This window comes from Triturus cristatus, chromosome 4_1 (genome assembly GCF_964204655.1).
Source record: "Triturus cristatus chromosome 4_1, aTriCri1.1, whole genome shotgun sequence".
Taxonomy (NCBI): Eukaryota; Metazoa; Chordata; class Amphibia; order Caudata; family Salamandridae; genus Triturus; species Triturus cristatus.
In genome coordinates this window covers 973,679,175-973,703,487 of record NC_140585.1, presented here as the reverse complement: position 1 = coordinate 973,703,487, position 24,313 = coordinate 973,679,175, and the positions used below count along the sequence as shown (strand labels likewise).

The 24,313-nt window shown below is 42.1% G+C and overlaps 1 protein-coding gene across 5 annotated transcripts in view; it reads right to left on the bottom strand.

Annotated features, from left to right (window-relative positions):
* The window catches only part of OSBPL8 (oxysterol binding protein like 8), a 939,874-nt gene that overhangs the window by 164,321 nt on the left and 751,240 nt on the right, over window positions 1-24,313 (bottom strand). For all 5 annotated transcript variants that reach the window (XM_085653858.1, XM_085653857.1, XM_085653859.1 and 2 more), the window contains 4 exons: window positions 16,391-16,562; window positions 6,824-7,061; window positions 5,578-5,762; window positions 679-760 (listed from right to left, as the gene is read on the bottom strand). In XM_085653858.1, coding sequence (XP_085509984.1) covers window positions 679-760; window positions 5,578-5,762; window positions 6,824-7,061; window positions 16,391-16,562 — 677 coding nt within the window. The remainder of the gene's footprint in view (window positions 1-678; window positions 761-5,577; window positions 5,763-6,823; window positions 7,062-16,390; window positions 16,563-24,313) is intronic.

Here is a 24,313-nt window from a genome sequence, read left to right as displayed (position 1 = left end):
AAGACTTGTAGTAGGCCCAACCAATCTCAGCATTCTATACAGGTTGGTAATCAAGCTGTTTATGAATATGAAAGTCAGGTGATTAGCCATCTTCCAAACAGGGATATGGGGATGTTAAAGGAAGCATTTCAGTAGTTAGTAGGAGGTAAGGAAAATATGAAACCTCTGAAAGAACATTCAACCCTCACATTCTTTGTGCTACAGAATCATAAACTACAAACGAATGAAAAACTGTGTGAGCTGAGTACACTATTTTATGTGAGGTAACTACAACATATAAGTAGCAAACGTGACCAATTTCCAATTGTGGGAAAATCTGAAGTGCAAATTTAGAAAAAAATAACAAACTCAAAAATGGACAAGAGGGACAGCAGAAATCTTTAGTGAAGAATGAACTCAATGGAGGCCCATGCATAAGATAAGGGGATTCACAGGTTCATCAAGTAGTTAATCTATTTTGAATGGTTTGTGTTTGTAACTGGTTTTCAGGATCAATCTGCCAAACACAACTTTTGATCAAATCCAGTGACTGAACATTTTCACTGATACTCTAATATCAGAAAACAGATCTAGCTAAACATAAAGCATGGACTCTACTGTGTTAGTGGAATATTTTCTAGTAAGAAACGGAGAGCCCTATATTAACAGATAAGCGGTGCACATGTTATGGAGACCTACCTTTGGCTTTTTATAGAATCCAGATAGATACCATTTCACTACTTTCTTTAATCGATCGTAAGCATTCTCCTCAACAGCAGCCCTAGGAAACACAATACAAAGGCATAACATCTGGGAGGTTTGTAAGAAATATTATATGTAAGATAAATAGACTCAGATGTTCAATGAAAAATGTGTTCAAAATGGTAAGAAAAAGCTAAAATATTCTGCTCAATTTTGGTTAAGTGATAATTAACTCAAAATGAGGCATCAGCCAATCTGCAATATTCAAAGTCCTGCATCCAATCATGGAATCAAAGTGACTAGAAGAAAGAGACTATGCTTAATAAATGTGAATTTATATGTCTTTTTCAACTAAATCCACATTTACCAGGAAGAATCAGAAACACACAGATGTGTTACGGTCTTGGCCCTGGGGGAGGGGCAGTGGGGGCTACAATGATTAGGTATACCCAGTATTGCTCGTCATGTCCATTGGTTCCAAGACTGTTGCATCCCTCTTGTATAGATGTTTTCCTTTTGCTCAAAGTCCTAGCTTGGTTCTCCTAGGGTACCATGTGCAGAAACATCTTTCCAAGCAGAGAGGTCGCCCTACACAAAAGACATACCTCCCTCCCTAAAGGTGTAGTAGGATTTTTGCAGCATTCACTAGGCTAGAAAAGAGGCATCTCCAGTCATTCTTCACCACACAGATCTTCGTCAGATGGAATATATTTGCCAGTGCATACCCAGTATAAAATTTTCACTAGGGTATTAAGAGTCCCCTTCATAATTTCTCCTTGGTTTGAGAGGTATCAGCAAAGAGGCAAATTAGGTGTCCTTGTAATTTCATTCTCTCTCTCTGCACAAAACTGCCTCCAGCACATGATCGATTGCTAGTGCCCTTATCCATGAGGGTCAGTCGAAGAGTACATTGTTTCTGGTAACACGACAGCCAGCTTGTGTTCAAAACATCCCTGTAGGAATTCCAATCTATTCTGCCATCTAAGGGGTTATGCACTTACCTAGCTAAGCATTCCTTCATTCTGAGGGACACCTGCCATCTGAGATTTTTCAGTACCTTCAGCCAAAAGAATTAGTTTCCTTGAGTTACTCCAACGCTTCCTGTAGGTCTTCAGGACTCATTTGAGCCCACCTTACGTTCTGCTTGAATGCTAGGACAGACTTCTCTAATGGCCACTCTCTCCCTTCTTACACCCATGACTACCATATAGAGGATCAAAATTGTGGGAGAAAAACAAAATGATATAAGAAACAGAGAGCGAAATGAACTTCTGAGTACTTAACATCACTGTCCGGGGGCCTAAATTAACTTTTTGGTTTGGGAAAATACTTGGAATTTCTGAAGAGCGAGAACATCATGTGATAGGAAAAGTTGTAATGCAAGACAAATTACGGCTATGCACGGAAGCAGAGCATGCTTTCTAAGCATACATTTCTAAGTATCTGGACCGCATAGTAGCAAATGAGGAAGATAGCTGAAGCCACAAAATTTGCTTGCAAACAAGTAAAAGTTACAGTTGTCCTGTTTGGCTATCCTGAAAAAAAACATGCTTACTCAATTTCTGGTATGAAGCATCTTGGCCCGATAATTCATTAGTTAGGGAGAATATTATTAGATTCCTACTGCATTCAGGCAAATCTGTTTGTTCAATATGCAGCCAGTTAGGAGTTTCAGCAGTTGCATTTTTGGTGAAAGTGTTTAGCTTCTTGCAGAATATAGCCACCATTGCATTTTTAATGTCAAGAAACCTAATACACGTCAATCTACCTGAAGCTTCAGAATTTTTATAGATATGTTTGCTTTCCTAGCTTAACCACATATAAAAAATTTAAAGTATTAAAGTTTTCTACACTGTACTCAAAGACAACTCTTAGGTACTGATGATTATATCTAGTCCAAATGAAATTCCAGGTTTCAAACGAATTGCTTTAATTTTTGCTGATAGTGGTAATGCCTTTGACTTGGTACCGTTGATGGTGTGACAAGAAAATAATCAGAAGGTATCAACTTTATTTTGTAGATAGCGAAGCATTAATTTGGGTGAGATTAGCGATAACTACATACAGGTACTACATATATCTGAATAACAAAAGTTTATAAAACCTATTTGGAAACCAACAAAATGTATATTATTTTCATTGCAGGTGGTTCTACTGCTTTTAAAAAGCTAAGCAGGGACGAAGAACAGTTTTGTCTCATTCCTTTGAATAATGCAATTGATTTATCTCCACTTTTACAGAAGTGGATGCACAAGCGGAGACTGTGGGTGTTGAAAAAATAAGCCTAAAAATGTACTTAATACGGAACCCAGAAGAAAATATTTGAGTTAATGATGTCAAATGCATTATAACCATACAATTGAGTATTACTCTCTCACCATTTAGAAGGAACTACTTTAAAATGTTAATTTCTTGTCTCTTGTTGCTATAGTAATATCCTCAACATATGAAACCAGAATGATCTTCGTACACATATTTCTGAATGAAAAGACGCTGCCTTCCAAGCAATATTTTTGTGAAGATCTTATTGCCTCTGCTTAACCAAGTAACTGATCTGTAAATTGCACACTCTAAAGACTACTAATTGTTTAATACATTAACATATTTGATGGTTTAAAAAAATAAAATGTATTCAAAACATTTGTGCAGCAAATCTGACATAAGAGGAGAAGAATTTCCATACGTTTTAAAGAACTGTTTCATGAGGCCATCTAATCCTAGTGTTTTTTCAGCCTAAAAAAAAATCTAATATTTTTTCAACTTCTCTTGACATCTCTATTTAGTTAAAACCTATCTTGTTCTGGTACCTTTGGTATCTGAACATTCCTAAAGACGGCCTCTCTTCTGGACACAAATTTGTATTACCTTTCCTGGGATTTATTCAACATAATATAGTGCAAGTTCAGCCTTTTGATATGAATTTTATTAATTTCATAGCTCACTATTCTCCATGTTGAATGAGGTGGGGTTACAATTTGAGTTTCCTTTTCAGCCCTTCAAATTGGTCTGATATGCAAGCATAGCTAATACTGATGTAGAGCACTGGGCTAGAGGCAGCACAGTAGACAAGTAGTTAATTCAGAAATGAGAGTTCTGCAACACTGAGAAATGGGGGATTTATCCAGCTTTTGAAATTGTCTTCAACTGTCTGTACAGCTTGGATCAGTTTAACTGTGTACAGTTCAGTGTGGTCAGTCTAACAAGTTTCCATAGTTGTACTGCTTATTTCTACTTTATGGTCAGGTTAAATCTACTAATATGTGAGTGTATTTGAAATTTGAAGATTTCTCTATAAAAATTCATAAGTGTGTCTCTAGAGTTCTGATTTGAGAAACAAATGTTAATAATTAAAATATGGTTTAGCTTTTTACTGTATCGTTATTCCTTTTACATTTTTATGAAAAAATATACCTTCATGTTTAATTTTTGATGAGTTTAAACAATGGCTTTCCAGTCTTAATCGGTCTTGGTTTAGTCTTATTACCTCCTTCAAGATGAGTTTCGGCAGCAGAGCTACATTAGTTCCAACTCTCTTCAAAGCTGTAAGACTTCTTTGCAAGAAGCTGATGTGATTGTGTCAGTTCTCTGTACAACCTCCACTATGATCAAGTCAAGGAGGGTACCGTCCTCAAGTGCTTCAAAATAAAGGCTGCCCTCCATTCTCTGTTTGTTATGGGGTTGCTTTATGCATGAAAATGTATCTTTTGGAGGGTTTAGGTATTTTCGGTAGTTCTTCTAGGTGAGCTGATTTTAAGAATTAATGTGTAGAGCTATATGTGACCTTAGCTCCATTCCAAGATGGCTGCTGCCTTTTCAATCACAGTGCAAACTGTCCAGGGCTAGTGGGGTCTCCGCAGGGTTGTGCTCTCAGCTACAAGGTATCCGGTCACTGATGGTGTTCAGCTTTTTGACGTCCGGTCTCTTCCAGAAGCACACTCCAGAGCGTTACTTGGCCCATTTTGGACAGCCAGCTGTCTTCCTCAAGGGTTAAGCCCATTCATCTCAGGTTGTCCTCTGTAGATTTATGGTGAACATGGTGGATGGCAGGAGGGGACAAGGCACCTCACGGAGGACACAGAGCAAAGTTCCACATGCACAATGTTTTAGTGTGACCATTAAAGGCAACGACCCTTCACTTTCTTTTTCAATTCTATTTTATCTTTTCAATTTCATATTTATGTGGCTGGACTTATTTGGGTTACAACAATCTTTTGAACCATGGACATGATAGCAAATGCAGACTACAGAAGTCCTAGTCCAAGCACGCCTTTTGCACAGCAGAACCCAGACTAAAATCAGTGTTAAAAGTCTTGTAAAGCTCCCCTGTATGCAGGTGTGATATACTAGTATATGTAAGACAAATCTGAGTCTATTTAGCAGTGTGGTGAGAAATATCAGGACTTATAGTATGGGCCAGGAAGTTAACTCTGCAGATAGTGCCCAGGTCGAATGTGATTAACCCAAGTATAGGAGGTATCAATGTCATGTTCAAGAAGTAGGTATCAAAAGAGTCAAAATCAAAATGTACTGTTATGGGCCAGCCTAACCATGGGTAAACTCTGAAATCCATTATTTCTTACAAGCAAATGGTTTGAAAGTAGGAAACTTGTGGATTGGAAATGTATTGCCAATATGCTTGAAAGGTGCATACGCTAAGAAATTCAAAGATGGCAGGGTTTCTGTAATTAAAGGAAATACTTCTATCAAAGTGTACAAAATATATTTGTGATATAACTTCTCATGAAAGATATGTATCTGTAAATCTTGTATTCAAAGTTACAATTTATAAACATAAAAGACAAAAGGTGCTTAGCCAACAATACAGGGAACGTCTTGAACTTGAAAGTAAAGGGCAAAAATGAGAGTGGGCAAAATGAGAAAAGAGAATGAACTCACTCGGACAGGAAGTCTGCATGGTAGTAGTAATCCGAGAGCTTGTCCAGGAATGAACGGGGTTCCAAGATAAATGTAGGTAGGACAACCTTTGACAGATCCATTCCGGGGCGGACTTGTTTCAGAAGAGTCCAAATAAGACTCTTGTGCTCCTCCGACACGGTTTCTGTTTGGCTAGCCTCACCTGCCTTCAGAAACATTTAAATTAATCTTACAAACAGAAAATAAAAATCGTCACAATTATTATCCAGTACTACAACTGAAAAAGAAATTTCCACACAAATGATCATTCTGCATTAACATCACATGGGGATTTTGTTTGTAGATCATGGTGGAATATCTCAGCGCTTAGAAACATAAATCTTACATGCCCAGGTTACTTGTCCTCACAAGTCTATATCTCACACAAAGCAATCACACTGGTTGAATTCTTTATGCTTGCTAGAACCCAAATGCTATCCACACAAAGGCCTTTGCCAGTTAAATGAAGGACAAAGGGTTGCACCTTATGAAGGCTCCTTCCTTTCATGCATTGTAATCCATGGCTATGCTTGGCTTCCAAAGGAAGCCTCGATTGCGTTTTATCAGATTCTAAATCTGGTAACTCACTGCTATGACACCGCAACAGCTGGTTGCCCACTGTGGCTACGTCATAACGGTCTTTCAGGCTGAGCTTTCAGCTCACCATTGCTTTTCTTCTTTGACCGAAAGCAGAGCTGCAGGAGGGAGAAGGAAGGCAGGAAAGATGGTGAGGGTTGGTATTTTTTTCACATTTGGGTAAGAAGGAGAGGCCATGTTATGTATGACTGCCCCCATTAATCTTCTGCCCCTGCGTAGGAATTGAAAGCGGTGGCAGATGATTTTGCGGGCAATAAATAACATAAAATTATAGATGAGTAAAAAGTAAACTACGGGACGTTTTCCACCTTCGGTTTAAGAGTGACTTCATAGAGAACTTAAATTTACTATAGTTGTCCATTTGATGTCACTCAAAAACCCTCAGTAAAAAACATCCCTGTAATTTGCTACCCATCTATAATTCCATATGTTGTACTCCACTGTTATCAATTCACTTAAATGAATTAAAGAAGCCAATGACAATATTCACAAAACATAGAACAGATGTATAAAGAGCCTATTGCATCACATTAAAACAGTGTGTTCATTTCCTCAACTAGGGGGCACAGGACTAGCATGAGCACCAGTTTCGTTACAGAAATTCTGAAACCTCCTAGGTTGCAGTGCTTACCTCTCCCAGCTCCTCATTCATTTCTTCTACGTACACCGTCTCCTTAATGATGTCAATAGGCTCAGGGTCAATGAAGGAATCGTCCTGTCTCTCTGATGTGTCACTGTCACTTTCCTCACTTTTTCCGAGCCCATCGTTGTCTGACTCATCGTGCTCATGATCGTTTTCTCGGTCAGATTTATCAGAGTACATGTCTGTGTCTTTAAAATGGTGCCTCTCAATTTCACTGTCATTTAACCTTGAAAAACAAGATAAGGTGAATCAATCGCAAATAAGCAGCCCAGGTCTGAAGATACCAATACTACGATTAGGGAGGGGGGGGGGGGGGGGGGGCGGAGTTGGGAGATTGCCAATAACATTACTGTAGGCCGTTAACAATTATCAGTTGCTCTTCTCTCTCATTGTGCAACTTTGCCTTTGGCCTATAACAGCACACTTAGAAATTAACATTACAGCGAAAATCCTAAGGGAAGGCATGGACAGACTGACAACTAGTAAATCAGGATAATAAACAGATTCATGAGACACAGGCCAGGTTTGTTGGCCCTATGAAGAAAGCAGACATTAGGGAAACCAGCTTGGAGCACCATAGGCTCACAATACATTAATAACCTCACAAGAAAAAACACACATCTCATATAGTACGTTTCCAAAGTATACATGTTCTTGTTGATTATAAGCTAGAATGCTCCTGGGACTAAAAAGCTTCAGATTAAATTAAAAAAGTGCATTTCTTCAACCACAACTGTGATACATGTATCTCTGATGTGCCATTTGTTACATGTCTTCATGTACAGATGGGTGACCATGGTATGTTCACACATTTATGATTTATTGTATCTTGACAACTGCACTTTGAATGAGATGAAAATGGAAAGATATGTAAGGCGAGGGTGTGTGCAAGCGTGCCCATCTTCTTCCAATGTATAAACGAAAAACTAGCTGTGTTGGACGCAGAAACTCTAAATATTTCAGACAATCAATTCTGCTTTTAGCATTTACTGAGTTTATGTATGCCAGGACTTGGGTACACCATTGATGAAAGTCACTGCTAAGAAACGATGGAAACGGCTGCCCACCCATGATCAAGCACCGTTAAGTACTAAACTGAGAATTATCCCGCCCTTATAATGACCCAACTCATCCAGAAGTAAAGAGAAGCCATATTTTTGCCACCCACTTCCATGCATTTGCAGATTTTATTGAGCAACTCGTTGATGCACTTGGAGGGATGCTACCGACTGTCACATGACCACTGGCCTGCTGAAGTCCTCAAATGTACTTTCTAAGCATCTGAAAATCGAATTAATAAATTTCGTTTCGGCATCAAGGTTATATGCAACAGTCTTTCCTAGAGTTAAAAATTAACCAATTTCTGTGACCAAGCACATAGGAACCATTGATTGTTGGGTATCAAACTGGCCTGCCTCCAATTGAATACTTCCAATATGTTTGGATATATATTCATGTTGAAAAACATAACGAAAAGCTTTATGCAGAATGGAGACAGGTCTGTGGTTGATTAAGGTCCCCACACAACAAAACTAAATTAGTTTGCTATGCAGACAAAACCTCAGATGCTGAAGTGTACTACATTTGTTGTCACCACTACCTAAACCTCGCTTGGAAATTAAGGCCAAATGTGTGACAACTAACCCCGAAATGGAGGCTTTACTGGTCCAGATTCGGAGCAGTACCCCATGACAAAATTTTCTGGCAACACATATTCATGCTTAAAGTTCTTTGTCCTTTGAAACAAGGACAATTTTTTAAAAAGTATTTAATACAATACAAGCCTTGCTACAAGGAACAGCAGACTTATTTATTGACAATATATTTGTTGCTGAAAGAGCATTCCAACCACAGGATGCTGCCCATAGAAAAGCACTACTTGTGGGGTCTTATTGAAACCAAATTACAATCACCTGAAAGTAATTGGGGGAAGGAGAAGAACAAGTTACTTAACTTCGGTAGCCCTCTTTCTGGTGGATACTCTATCTAACCCCAGATTCCTCACCTTGTTAATATCTCCAGGGGCCAGACTGGATCTGGAAGGTCAAAAAGCAGTGTTCCTGTGCGCAGGCATGTGGCAGTGTGTAGCTCCATGCCGATGTCGCTTCACTCCGGAAGTGATGAACCAACCACATAAGTGCCACCCACACGAGCTGACACCTGTTTCTTTATATGCATGTCCGCACCCCAAGATGCAAAACCCAACAGCAGATGTATAACAACAGTGTGCAGTTCCTAAATTGGAAGCTTTTTAGATGAGAAAGGAGACTGTTCCGCAGAACGGGGAGGTAGGAGGGTGGTGAGGAATCTACAATTATACTGACTATCAGAAAGAGTGTTACCAAAGAGAAGTAACCTCTATCGGTTACTTCGAGCCGCAGGCTTCTCATTTTGTGAATAGGACCAAAGCAATACCACTTAAGGTGGTGGCTCAGTGGACTGGCTCATATCAAAAAGATCTGCAGGACCTAATGGGCGAAATGCCCTTCCCGTTGGAACTGGCTTTCAAGGCAGTAGCGCTTCGTGAATGTGTGCACAGAAGCCCAAATAGCAGCCTGCCAAGTGTCTAGGACACTCTGTGTGCCAACGCAGTGGTAGCAGCAGCCTTAGCTCTGGAGGAATGTTCCTTCTGGAGGCTGCACCGTGGCAAATGCATAGCATATCTTAATACAGGGAACAATCCATCAAGAGATTGTCAGTTTCTGCGATCAGCCACCCAATGCTCTTTGGTAAGATAGGTGCAAAAGTTCTATGCTCTCTTGGGGTCCAAGTGGTGAAGTCTCACTTTCTCTTGAGTGATGAAGTGACACAAAGAAGGCTACTCCAACGAGAAAAAGTATCATCAACTTTGATGGGAATGCTGCTCTAGTTTGTCTGGAAAAAAGGAGGTGAAGGAAGGCTGAACTGAGCAAGCAAGAAGCTCAATCAGATGGCGTGTCACTGTTATGGCAATCAGAAAGACTTTTTCTAAGGTGAAGTGCAATGGGCAACTAACTGTGCATAGGCTCAACAGGTTTACACATGACGAAAGTGAGGGCCAAACAGAATTCCCACATATGTTGAAAACATTTTAAAAAATGCATCACAACAGGTAATCTGAACAAGAACGGTTGGTCCAGCAGAATTAAAAAGTCTGAGGTGGAGAGGTCTTCCACTGGTTCAATTGCAGTCGAGCAGCCACCACTGCAGGTATTTTGCCATTTCCTACGACACATGGATGAAATCCAACAAGTTCCTCTGGTGCTGGGCCCACTGACACTTCAGGATCAGTCACTGGGCATGATCAGCAACCAGGCCAAGAAGCCCCACAGCCATCCTCATGGAGACCAAGGACAGAGGCTGAAACATCAGCATCCTAGCCCAAATCCTAGCTCAAATGTCCTGCACTTGTTGGTCCTGAGGAAAGGCCCAAAAGCGAACCATATCGAGGATGGCTCTGACAAACAGAACTCTCTGAAAAGGAGTTAAGTGTGACTTCGACAAGATGTTTGAAAACCCCAATGATGTCAATTCGTTTGATGTTATCTGGAGGTGGTCTGCGACAGACAGTGGCAAGTCTGCCTTCAACAGCCAGCAACCAAGCTAGGAGAAGATTGGTAAATATGACCTCCAAAAATGTGCAGCGACTACTACCATCACCTTCGTGAACACCCGAGGGGCAGTTGTAAGGCCAAAATGGAGCAAACTGAAAATGCTTGTGTCCAACCTTTAACTGCAGGTAGAACCTGTGGGCCTGCACAAAAGGGATTGGAAAATAGGCGTCCTGTAAGTGGAACAATGTGGCAGAAAAAAGGTGGCCATGCATGAGCATCTTGAATTTGTCCTTGCGTAGGAAGGCAGTGAGAGGGTAAAGATCTAAGATAGCGAGAGATCGAAGGTAGGGCTAAGACCTCTATCCTTCAGCATGAGGAAGTAACAGGAAGAACATTACAAACCCCACTTCCAAATCTAAAACCATCGATATGGCTCCCTTTGATAAACAGATGCGGTGGGTCAAAATGGAATGGAAGGGTGTAGCCTCGTTGGGTAATTTGGAGGCCTTACATGTTGGGTGTAATGCTCATCCTGCTGCTGCGTGCCACTAAGGGTGTACTAAAGAAGTTTATTAGTTTTTGCCAACAGACCGGGGGCTTGGGAAGTACATGGTTTGCTGGGCCTATGACCCGACCTCAAAAGGATTGGGAGTCCTGCTGTTTGATGATCAAAGGATCATCCAAGCCACAGGCATATCCCCGAAAAGGGAGAAATTGTTTGGGGGAGTACAGGTCTGATAGCAAAAGGCCAAAGAAGCACACTGCAGCTCTGCTCTCCTTAAAACGTTCTAGGGCTGAGTCTGCGGTTTCCCCAAACAAGCGCATACCGTTGAAGGGCATTTCCATCATGGATGCCTCATTGTCCCCTGAGAAGCCTGGGGATCTCATCCATGTGTGGAACCGAACACCACTATTGTCCAAACCCCCTTCGTAGACAATCGAGGATTTCTAGGCCTGAGCAAATAAACTTGGCCAAATCTCGGTAACCTGAATGGTGTGGCAGATAAATGAAAACACTAGTTTCTATTATGAGAAAAAGAAAATATGTGTGTGTATGTGTGTGTGTGCGCAGATGACCTCCTGACCGGTTCTCCTTCAACACCAAGAATATCTGTTTAGGTCACCTTTCATCCCTATTGACCCTGGAAGAATGTGAAATACCAGTTTATGCTGGAGACATTTGCTTTCCCCGCACATTGCTGAACTGTTAAGCATTTTACTTACTAGTTTGTTTTAGGAAGCTGTAACAGATTTGAATTGCAGGAAGCCTTGCTTAAATTAAGTCGCATGCCAGCTAAGTTGTAAAATATTTAGTTTGTATGGGCAACCAGATGACCTCCGACCATGGGAATCTGTATATAAACCACCTAGGTTTTGAGTCTCGGGATGGGTCTTGTGGCTGATGTTCTCCATCGGTGAATACACTTCCTTGACGCATCTATATAAGTGTGTATTCAGTTATTACCTGAGTAAAGTGTTGCTTTTTTCTTCAACGATGGCAAGGCTGGCAGAAGAGAACACATTTGCTAAACGATTCAGTATATTTGGACTCTTTGTTCGGAGACATCATGTGAAAGCCATTTGGGTTGACCCTGCTGGTGGACACCTGCACCAGCAAAGTCTCTGGGTTGAATATTGAGTTAAAAAGCCAGTGTCACCTAAAGTTTGTCTATGGCGACAGGTGACCTGCCGACTGATCGGAGGGCCAGAGCAAGGTTTTTCTGAAGTGCCCGGTAGCGTGCCCTTGAGGTTTTTGTTGACGGAGACGTTTAGGGGTTGTCAGTGCCTAGCCAGGCTAAAGAACAGCTATAAGATATTTGTTTCCACTTCCATAGAGGGGAGGTGGAGATCAAGGACCTCAGCAGCCCTCCAAATCACAGTGGCAAAATATGTACTCTCTCTGGTAGCTGGTCCAGGGCGGGAGACACCAACCCATTATCAGGTGAGGTATTCAACCCACTTGCATCCTGTAGGTCCATGTACCAACTATCATAAATGGGTGAGGGGGTGGAGGTGGGGAGGGGGGAAATCTTATGCATCTCCTCCATTGCTGTCTTCAAATGGCTGCCTCTGGGCGCAGCCCAAGCCAAAAAATGGGTGAATTGTTGTACACAACTACACGGTAGAGGGTTAGTGTCAGAGTCTGATGTGTTGAGTATGGGCTGTGCCATGTCAAGATCTTGGTACAGCCTAAGCTGGGATGAGTGTGGCTCTGAGTTGGAGATCACAGTGGGTTGTGGTTCTTCTTCCAGCGCTGGCTTTGATGTCCATGGGGCCGGCGCACAGTTCAATGTGAAACCTGAAGCGGGTTCAAGGGGCACAGATGATGGCATGGTCAGACCTGCCGGTGGTAACCCAACTGGAGACCTGAATGTGCGCCAGAGGGAGCTGGTAGTGTACCAAAGATGTGAATCATGACTTCTCAAAAGGCTTTGATCTGCTAAGCCAATGCCAATGGACCTGAAAATCGGGAGTGCATCACAATTAGAGACAGAATCGACTCCTCAGTAGAACAGGAGCGACATCTGGAAGAACAGTGATGTCCTTGTGCCTTCTGTAGAGAGTGGCAGAAAGTAAAGGAGTCCGGCTGGGGTCGAGTCCACTTGGGTTTCTTATGTTATTCCTTTGACTAACCCGAAGACTTCGATCATGAAGGTATGCTGGAGTGACTTTGGGAGCAGGAGCAGGTCCGGTCTCTTGTCTTGGAGAATGTCCTGCGTTGAGCCGTGCAGTGCTTCACCACATGGAGCTTTGCCTCACATTCATATATGGCCTTTGGGTGCATATAGGCACAGTTGTTGCAGGCGTTGGAGACGTAGGATGAACCCAATCACGATATTTACACCTTGTGGTGATCTGTCACAGACATCTGTTTACCAGTGTCCTGACAAGGCTTAAACCCTGTAGTCTTAGAGGGTGGCATGCTCTCTTGCACAATGATAAAAAAGGATTTTGAGGGGGAAAAAAAAAATCACACAGCAAAGTAACAAAACAAAAAAAAGAGGAGTGGGGCTCCAGGTTGGAATCGGAAGGCTGGAAAAGAAAGGAACTGACGTCTTTGTGCATGGGTGGTGCACATGCATCTCCGGTCATCACTTCTGGAATGGTGCGTTATTGGCACAGAGTCGCACAGTGTCACCTATCAGTGCACAGTGGAACTGCTTTTTGAGTTTCTGCATCCAGTCTGGCGCCTAGGTATATTTACAAGGTGAGTAATCTGCTGTATCTGTCACAATGTATAATTTAGACATTCTAGATTTCATTTGACCATATAGTTAAATATTTTTGGATTATATTTCACGTTCATATTTTTAACAAAACGACTATCAAAGTTTGCCCAGAGGCACGTTATTTTATTAAGGTCATAAACCACAAATAGCTCATCATTGCTGCTAATGTGTAATTTTATGTCCCATATAATACCCATAATTTTGTGTTATTTATTGTGCATCCCAATTACACCATGAATTAGAAATTCAAAAGGTATTTTTAGGAATTTATATTACAAACATTGACATATTTTTAACCAAGGTTGCAAGTCACAGAAAAAGGCACTCTGCAGAAGGAGAAGCTACTCCATATATTCTTGGAGACGCTACGGTTTGAGATTCCATTACATTCAGCAAACGTTCATGAGATACTCCATACTGACCCAGATTACTTGCTGTGGAACCTCAGGAGCAGCGTTCAAGCAGAAATACTTTCTGCTGTGCCTCTAACCGACTGCATCCTACTGAACCACTAACCAATGATTATGCTACCCGATGAATGGCTTAAAACCGGTCCTTTAATAGCCCTAAAAAGAAGACTCTTTATGGGAGTTTGGTAATGTCCTAGCCCAATACAACTAGAGTTGTATCCTTTCAAACCACATGTGGTCTTATGATCTTTATATTCAAACTAGAACTCATCTTAATGTTTGAAGGAGCCCTAAGGGGCTTAGTGAAGAAGAATGAACTAAAGGATTATGCCATAAAGAAAGTCTACGAACTAGTAGATGGTGTAAAAAACTGAAATTAATCATAGTCTGTACAGTGGTACTACACTGCAATGAGACTGTGGCAGTAACAGATACATTCTCTTAAAACAAAGGAGGAGAGGGGTCTTTGTATGATCCCAGGCTATGCCAAGTCTGATGAGTCATACCTCACTATTGTACTAGTACTAATGAATATTTGCTGAAACAGAAGATTTTCACTAAAAGTTAATGTATATTTTTCTATTGTGTTTTACGCTGCCTTTATATTATCTAAAATGTTTGTGATTTGGAAAAAGTTAAATAATATCTGTTTAATTGTTAAAAGCAGGTTCTTGGGTGCACATTATTAATACTCAATGACCTTGTTTAGCTTAATATACTCCACATATCATATATGCATGTCCAAGTTATAGATACAAAACACACAATTTTTAAAATAAACCGCTTGTGTGATTCACCCTTAATAAGAAACAGCAACACGTGATGCAGTAGTGCCTATAAAAACCAGACAAGCCCAGCTATAGAAATTGCAAGCTACTGGACAAAAAAAATTAGCTGAGCGGAAAAAACACTGGACAATCATACAATGTTATCCTTGAAAAGATGAAGGTGAATAAGCGTTTATCAACTGGAGATTTAGAATTCGTGGCAAGTCTGGATGCCTTAAAACAGGACAGCAGTAAAAGGACATAACAAAAGGGTGTCAAGCGTAGGTCAAGACAGACAAAATAAGGATTACCCATTTACGAAACCTATGTACAATAAATCTAAAAGTAACTCATTTAGTTAGTGTATATTCTGTAATTATGGCAAATTGTAAGGCCACACCATACTATGCTCAACATCCTGGGAATGAAGTGAAGGTGTAAGAAGTTCTAGTAGCAGACATTGTGTACAGAGTTTGAAACTGGGGAGGAGACAATATTGAGCTTCCACTAGTACAGGGAAATAGTGTTGAAAGAGTTAATAGGACTTTAGGTTAAGCGATGAACTAACTATCCATGTATGAGACAGACACTGAAAAGAAGATCAAACTACAGTATAGCGTTAGGACTGAAGCACGGAAAGGCAACCTTTGCTCAGATCTATTACAGAAATATTCTACATCGCTGTGGACAACCCTTTGTTGAATGTCAAAATAAGTAGACTATGTGAAATATGGAATACGCATGCTCTTATTCATCCATACATTCATCAAAGAGGAGCTAGCAAGGGATATGCAGCGTTTGAGCTGTCGAGAGGATGGACTACATATTATTAAGCGTTTCAATATTTGTGATGGGTTTCACATGAGAAGATTAAGGTCAAGCTGGTTTACGGACGTTATTTATAAGCAAATGATGCAGCCAGATGGCTGTTTGCCAAAAGAAGATTATGAGGAGTCTCCATTAGGATATTAAAAAAGCAAGAGAGTACATCAGCCTATCAATAACCAGTGCTACATAAACCAATACTAAGGGAAAAACTGGGGAGACCTATTAAATGGGACTTTTCTAGTGCAATGAGAGCAGTAAGTGATTTGATTTTTTGGCAATTGAGAATTTTAAAGTTGCCTTTTGCTTAATCAGTGAACAGCAAATTGTAATTTAATATCATTCGTTTCAATAATAGATGTGCTGTGTTAACTAGAGTGAAACGAAACAGAGCCTGACCCCACTGTTGGCTTTTGAATGTACGTATTCTGACCCACCGGGAGTACTTCAAGATCCAACAGCATTGCGGTAAAAAGTACTTATTAGAACAAAAGAGGACAGCGTGGCATGCTCTTTGGAAATTAAATTGCTTGCCACGGTTACGTTGTTCAATGTCCTTAAAGCAAATAACTGAGTGAAGCAAATCCTTGATCAAAAAGGTGTCAATACAAAAAAACAGATATATACTGTGAAAAATATATTTGAGCATTTTCGTACAAGTGGCACCCATTTTCTTCAACACTGTCAGACCTGGCAATCAGTAAAACTAAGGGATGAAATTTAAAAAAGACCAGCAATGCACAAAATGCTAAAGTTTTGCATTACTGGCTGCATGCACTGATGTACGTACTGGTAATGTTCGCCGCTGTGCAGGTTGTTAGCACGAAGCAGGCCATAGAAGGTCACTTGTGTGTTTTCTCCCGAAGAGTTCAGATCATGCTCTTTACCTTCCCTGATCATGGTGCGTTTGAGCAGACTGGAACATTTCAAGGCCAGCTCAAGGGCATCCATCCAGCACCTGCCTGAAGACAAAGACAACCTTGTTGCATAGGAAACACAAGCACTATACACGTCAGGAGATATGCTCACCCTTGTATCGGTCATACTTTTAAAAATGGTCAATGCCATCAATCACTTTGACAATACATATAAAATATTTGGAGACACAAACATTGGTTCTAATTTAATAAAGCGACACACCGACTTTCGCCGTTTTCAATGCTAATTTCAAAACAAAATGCTGCAATAAAATGTGTTAAATTAATAATATTTTAGACCAATAAGCCATTTTCATTCACTAACAATTGGGAAACTTCCGTAAACCTGTGGAGGGAACTGTAGTCTGTGCAACAGCACACAACTTTTCCAGCACTCACTGTCTAGCTCACCTCTCGCTTCTGGATTAAACCCGATGGCGAGAAGCAATCGCACTGCCTTAGTGACTGAGGGTTATGGCTGACAGTTGGTCAATTCAATTCAATTTAAAAGCTTTTATTCGATTTGTACATACAAATCATACAAGCAGAAGATACATAGTTAAAATGTTTAAAATCACCATATGAACACTTATAAGAAAAGATGGTAAGACGTTGTGCAAAAAACTAAAGTGCAACAATTAATAAGTAATCTTGCCATTTTGAGTCAACGTACTATTATAAAATGCAAGACATTCATAAATGAACAGACAGGAGAGCAGTAGGGATTACTCAATGGGCCTTTCCTGGCAGCTGTACATCAAAATTTATAAATAATCATAATATACTGTGGCCATCAACAAATAAGAATAATACCTTAATTACAAAAATTGGTATAAAACTTGAAGACGTATATATACAGACAGGAATGTAAACAGTAATAGCAGCATAATACAATACCTGGCAGCTGTATAACATAGGTACAGACAGGTAAGTATAAAAATATTATAGTACAATACTTTTCCTGACAGTTGTACACTTCAGAATAAAGGTAGCCAGAAAAAAACAGATCTCCTCGTTCTCTAATGAGGATAAAAGTATCAGTGCTGTTTCTGTAGTACGGATATTATATTTAATAAAAATTGGCTTAAGGTATTTTAACCTGAAAAAATGAAAAAATTTACAGAAAAGTAAAAAGTGGCAACTATTCTGCCGAGAAATACTGTCACACGGACAGGGTATATCTGAACTGGTTCTTGTGTTTGGAAATGCAACCAAATGGTGAACAATACCCAATCTGACACGTGTTAAAACATACTGATGAGAGGGACGGGTCACATACACAAGATAGGATTGGAACCCCGAAGTTAGATTTAAATCTTTATAAAATTTCACGGTAATAAGATTGCCAGAAATTTTATCTCGCTCTGCCTTTCGGAAGTTTAGAAACGTTGTCTTAATTTCTTTTTTTGAGATAGAAACAACCTCTTCAGGCTCACGGAACACATCAATATTAAAAAGAAGGAGATACCAACGGTGGATGTATCTCAACCACTGTATGCGTGAAGAGTGGTCCAAGCCTATACAATCAAGAATAATATCCTGAGTAAATCGAGTCTCTGGTTTAGCCCAAATAGAACGCCACAATAAAAGTGGCCGGACTGCTGCTAAGTCAGAAATAAACTCGATCCCGACTTCTTCATGGATCAGCAGAATGGAGGCAGAAGGGGGAACACATAACAACCTCCTTAAAAACTTATTTTCCTCCTTCTGCAGGGAAATACCCACACTATGGCCCCATACACCTGCCCCATACAGTGCAGAGGAGACGCAACAAACATTGTATATGTTCATCATGTCTAAAATGCTTCGTGAGCCAAGTTTAGAGGCAAAACGAAAAATACTGCAAGTAGACCGCAGCATTTTTAGTCTGATAGAATCAAATTCCGAGGTCCAAGACCCGCTATTGTTAAATGTAATTCCTAGATAACAAAAGGACTTAACAGGAGTCAACTTTTCCTTATCCAGGAAAAAGGTATGCTTTGCCTGCTTAGCTGCCCGACCGCATGACATAACATACGTCTTAGTTTTGTTCACGCGGAGCCGCCTAGCTTGAATAAACTGCATAAAATTATCGATTAGGCGCTGAAGGCCCATCTGTGTTCGGGATAAAAGAACAGCGTCGTCCGCGTAAAGTAACAGCGGAACAGGTTTACCACCAATCAGGGGGGCATCTGCTGGGATGTCAACCAAGGAACGGTCGACGTCATTAATAAAGAGGGAAAATAACAACGGGGCCAAAACGCATCCCTGGCGTATGCCCCGAGACACTTTGAAAAACGGGGTACATTCGCCAAGGGTGCCATAGCGGACCTTACAGGAGAGTTTTTCGTAAAGTCTAGCTAAAAAATGAACTATTTCCCTCGGAGCCCCTGCATCTAGCAAAACCTCCCAAAGAATGGTGTGGTTAACCAAATCAAAAGCGCTGCTCAAATCAGCAAAACATAAAAAGAGGTTGCCATTTTTAGCCACAGTATATTTGTTAATTAAAAGGTCCAAATTTACACATTGATCCAATGTGCCCAGGCCTTTCCGAAAGCCATATTGGACTCTAGTTAAGATGTTAAAATCAGCTGCCCAATCTTCCAGCCTCCTGAGCAAAATCCTACTCATCACCTTTACAGAGGCGTCCAATAATGAAATTGGACGGTAGTTAGAGGCCTCTGATTTATCACCTTTCTTATGTAGAGGAATAATGACCGATTGACCCCAAGTAGACGGGAAATTAGTTTCTGCTGCGCAATTAAATATCCTCGCCAGGATGGGAGCCCATAAAGCTGGTTCATCTTTGTATAAATCCAGCGGGACCCCATCGGGGCCAGGGGCCTTACCTCCTTTACTTAAAGAAATTGCTTCATGGCTTTCTTCTAATGTTATTCCCAACGGGAGGGGTAGCCATGGGGTAGACTCAGGTGACAGTGACTCAAGAGATAACCCTTCTGGATTGAAAATTTTGGAAAAATGACTGACCCAATCGCTACATGCCACATAAGATGTTAATTCTGGAACATCTTCTTTATTGAGAAACGGGCTGTTAATTGTTTCCCAATACAGTTTGCAGTTTTTGGTCTCGGCTGCTTCCTTCAACTTATCCCACGCCTCAATCTGTAATACCCTTTTCCTAGTATTGATTGCTATTTTATATCTAGCCCTAAAAAATTGTATATCCGTCTTATCGCGTGGTTTGGTGCCTAAAGCATTCTTTAAATCACGGAGGGCGACTATACAGGTCTTATCGAACCACCCCTGCTTCGGACCACTATTGGATAACGGGGCATTAGTAAAAATACCATCAATAATACTATTCATGGAGACAAAGTGAGCTAATAGGCAGCCTGAGTCACAGTCATCATCCAAACAGAAACTAATTTGGTTCTTACAACTAGTAAGAACCTCCTTCTGCTTAACCTTAGAATTTAATCCAGTCCATTTAATCCTTAGACCCTTCGGTCTGATAGGTACTAAGTCAGTTGAACATTTTCCACCTGAATCTGTCGAGGTACCATGCCCCAGAAGGGTAACACGAAGGCTGTTATGGTCACTGAGACTTTCTTCATTTACATACAGATCGGTAAAGTCTCCACTGCTAGACAACAGAATATGATCTATAAATGATCCTGCATCTCTGCCTGTAAATGTAGGGCATATTATTGCCTGGTTGTTTATGTTACAGTTTAACAGGGTCATGTCTAGTGTGACTAGCATATTGTTTAATGTGGAACCATAACTGCAATGTTGGAAGTGAGGAGAATCCTCCCTCACACCCAAACCCCCCCAATGACTACTCATTGCTGCACCAAAGCCGCAGATGTTCCCGTTAGACAAATGGCAGGGCTGCAGGTTAAAATCCCCTGCCCAGACAACCTCGGCCTTTCTTTTCGAAATACCAAGGGCTTTGGTAATTTCCCTTTCTAGAGGCGGTAGAATATCCCCTCTGGTAGCATCAAAGATATTGTTGTAGAAATTTATTACAACTAAATCAATATTCTTCCTGCACTCCACCCTTATAACTTGGCTATGGGTCCCAACTGTCGTGCTGTATTTAACCGTACAATCACACAGCTTGGTAGATAAAAGCACCAAAAGGCCACCCTTAGCCCTACCCGAGCTAGATTTGGTGGCTCTAAGACAGTGGGATGCGTACCCTTCGATGTTAATGGGGTCCAGACACCAAGTTTCCTGCAACAAAATTAGGTCCAATCCCTCCCCCAAAAAACTGGTCCAGAAGGGTGTACCTAGTTTGCTGGCAAGGCCAGCGATGTTCCAGGAAACAAGAGAGAGTCCTGCTGGTTTACCAGAATCGCCAACAACAGACGACTCTGGCTGAGTTGTTCGTAATAGAGTAGGACCATCTTCCCGAGAGATGATATCTGGGCTTAATCTGGGGGTAACAGTAACTGTACATGCATCAAGGCTATCCCTATTTTCTAAACGCGAGAGGGGTATTAGCGATGACACCATTGGGGGTTCGGGAAGTGCGGCTAAAGGTGTAACTGGAGAAGCACTCACCATATCTAAATAGGACGTAGAGATGTTTAAATCCAAAGCTTCAGTAGAGCTGAGTCAATCTACCTCGTCCAACACAGCATATCTGTTAGGATGGGCAAGTTGTGAGTACAAGGGATCTTGGGAAGGGGGCAAGTCCTGCCATGTTTGTTGCCACTGGGGTTTAACTGGTTGTAGTGGCTGAAAGGGTTGCTGCCACTGATGGGCAGGCTGAAATAGGGGTGGTGGAAAATGGGGAGGATGTTGCCATTGGGGATTAACATGGTGCAGGGGAAAAGATGGAGCATGTAATGGCTGCTGGTGAAAATTAACATAATGTGGAAAAAAAGAAGAAGGGTGTAGTGGTTGCTGCCAGGGTTTAGTAACATGTTGCAGGGGATACACAGATCCTCTATTACTTTGGAAAGTGGAACAAGGAGGGTTTGGTCTTGAAGGCATCGGTAAAAAATAAGACAAAGGGAGTGGGTTAATTTGAGTCGCAGGACCACTGTTGGGTGCATTACATATATAACTAGCTGCCCCTATATCTCTAAAATTAACTGTAATTACATCCCCTACTATTGTTTTCTTGCTTCTGCCCACCCAGTCCCCTCTACGTACAGTAAGAATTTCACCGTTCATATTGTTAGGTAGAGGTTTATGTAAGTGGAACCATTGAGCACATTTATTTCTTAGCTCAACGTGAGTTTCTTTTACTCCCTCCTTCAACGGGGGGACTGCTGTCAACACAACCACAAAAGGGGAAACCTCTGGTGGTAGATTAATTGACCTAAAACGTGCCTGCTTTGGCTTAGGACCTTCAGGTTTGTTCGTAGGAAGAGGTACTAAAGGGGTATTAGATTTCCCTACAACATCTTTTACTTGAATAGTGGTGGTATTATTACCAACAACAGAGTGTTGGTGAGTCAAAATAGAACCCACCACCTTCGGAGTGGGTATAGTTGTGGATTGAACAAAATTATTCCCTGTTTGCAACAAATGAGGTATAACTGGGTTCCCGGGGGCTACGGTTACTTGAACGTTGTTTAATACATCTTTAGGGGGCTGGATACATGATGAACATTTAGGGGCTGCTTCTGTAATCCCTTGTGGCTGATCAGGCCCTTGCCCATTCGTTTTGTGTGGCCATTTCGAATGTATTAAAGACGTAAGCCTGTCCAGTTTGGAGATTAAAGGCTTGATTTGTGCTGCTATTGTGGCTTCAAGGTCCAGTTTTAAATCTGTTACCATGTTTTGCACCCAGCAAGGAATGCCTGATGTCGTTTGTGGAGTGGGGGAAATCAGATTAGGATTCCTAACTGTTAGTTTTACTTTGTTTTTACTCTTAGATGTAGCCTTTGGGAGATTGGTAACCCTTCCCCGAGAAACTATAGGTACAGGAGCTGTTACCACATCATTAAACCCGCTCAGACTCGGAACCGCTTTGCCAGGTGACTGACAGGCCTCTAGATCTGGTGTAACCTCCAGATCAACAAAAGACGGGTCCGAGTCTGATGTGGCAACCGATAAATCAACAGTATTTGGTACAATCGGAGCATTATTAGTGGGCATGGTTAGGGGTAGGGAACAAATATTCGAAGACTGCAAAGCGGGTGATTTAGCATTAGCAAGAGAACCCAAGGATGAGCGCTTAGCATTTGCAAGATCCATGGAGACTCTTTTTTCCAGTAAAACAATGCTTTGATCAATAGTCTCATGTACACGGGAAATAAAAAGATCTATAGGTCCTGTCACCTGTGCAACCACCGTAGCTTTTTTCGCACAACTTCTGGTTCTATTGCGCATGGCCGACATCTGTAACGCAGGGTCAATAGAGAATGGTGTAATAGCTGGAGGGCGGCCGCTGATGTTGTTATACGAAAGTACAGGACACAATTCCGCCTACCTTGGACGTTTAATGATGATTAAGGGCGAAAAGGCAGGGGTTCAAGGCCAGGGCCGTCCTCAGCCGTCCTTGAACGGCCTTAAACGGCCCGCTCTTTGCCCCGTGCGCGTCCCGCGTGCGCGTTGCTACCACAAATTAAATAAGAAGGTCAGGTGGAGGGGCGGGAAGAGGACCAGCTGCGGCCGATCAGCGCCGCGCTGCACGCTGGTCCTCGCAGTCCCGCCTCAGCCTTGTGATGCAGTCGCTTGCTCCACGAGGTCGCGTTGGTGCTCCAATGCACTCAGGGGGGTCCAGAAACAGAAGTTTTGGCAAAACCCTTAGCCTGCGAGCGGCACCCGCAAAGCGGGGGCCGCGAGGCGTAGGCTCAACAAGCAGGAAGGTAAGAGGGAGAACAAAGCGGCACTCCCTGCAGGTGAGCTCAGTGAGGATTCCCTGCCTACTCATTAACCGCAGGGCATGCAGGGCATACAGGGCTCAGTTCAACAACAGCAAGTGAAATCCGGTCGCTTCTGGTGAAGGGAGGCCAGGCCAGGCTAGGCACCTCACTTGCTGTCTGATCTGTTCCAGGAGTGCAGGGCTTATTTCCCTCCTTGATGTGCTCTGCGCTGCTCTCCCACACCTCTGCCCCTCAAAGGACACCATTCTCCGGGGGTTCACCTCGACACCGACATCGACACCATGGCGGCTTCACGGCCACGGTATTACGGTTGTGGTTGCGGTATTGCAGCGTAGCGGCTTCTCAAACGCCCTGCTACCGCTGCCGCTCTCACTGCTTCCCACTTCCCACTCTCGCTAGCGACACACAAGACCAGGCAGGTGTTTAAACCCAATCTATGGCGTCAATCCTCTGATTAAAAGGCAAATATGTTTGTTTTACATGCTTTACATGCTTTTGTATTACAATCTTTGTCAGCTAAATGGAGAAGTGGAACCATGCTGACTCCAGCTCACCAACAGTCACAGTAGTCACTCCTGTTCCCGCTCCATCCGCTGCTCCATCCGCTGCTCACCGCCGAAACACATCCAGGGGTAGAGCTCCTCGTCCACCCCACCCCAGCTGCTGCAGAAATTGCTGCGGGTGCAGACCGCGTGGCTGTGAGTGGGGCTGTGAGGCGCGGTTGCAAGTTGCAGCTGCTGCGGGATACTCTGGGCAATTCCAGGCAGCGCCAAATGCTCAGCGGCCCCCCTGACTGATGGCGGCCTCGCGGAGCGCTATGTGAGCGACGTGCCTCTCCTCGCTCGAATGACTCGAATGGCGGCGGCCGAACTCGAAAAACCCGGACAGTTGGTCATTGAAGACAGCTTTGGCGCGCTACGAGCCCAGTGTAAATACAAGTAACATTCAATGACTCCTCTGCCTGGCCCTCATCCAATTACCACCAAGAGATGTACAAAAAAATGGAGTTGG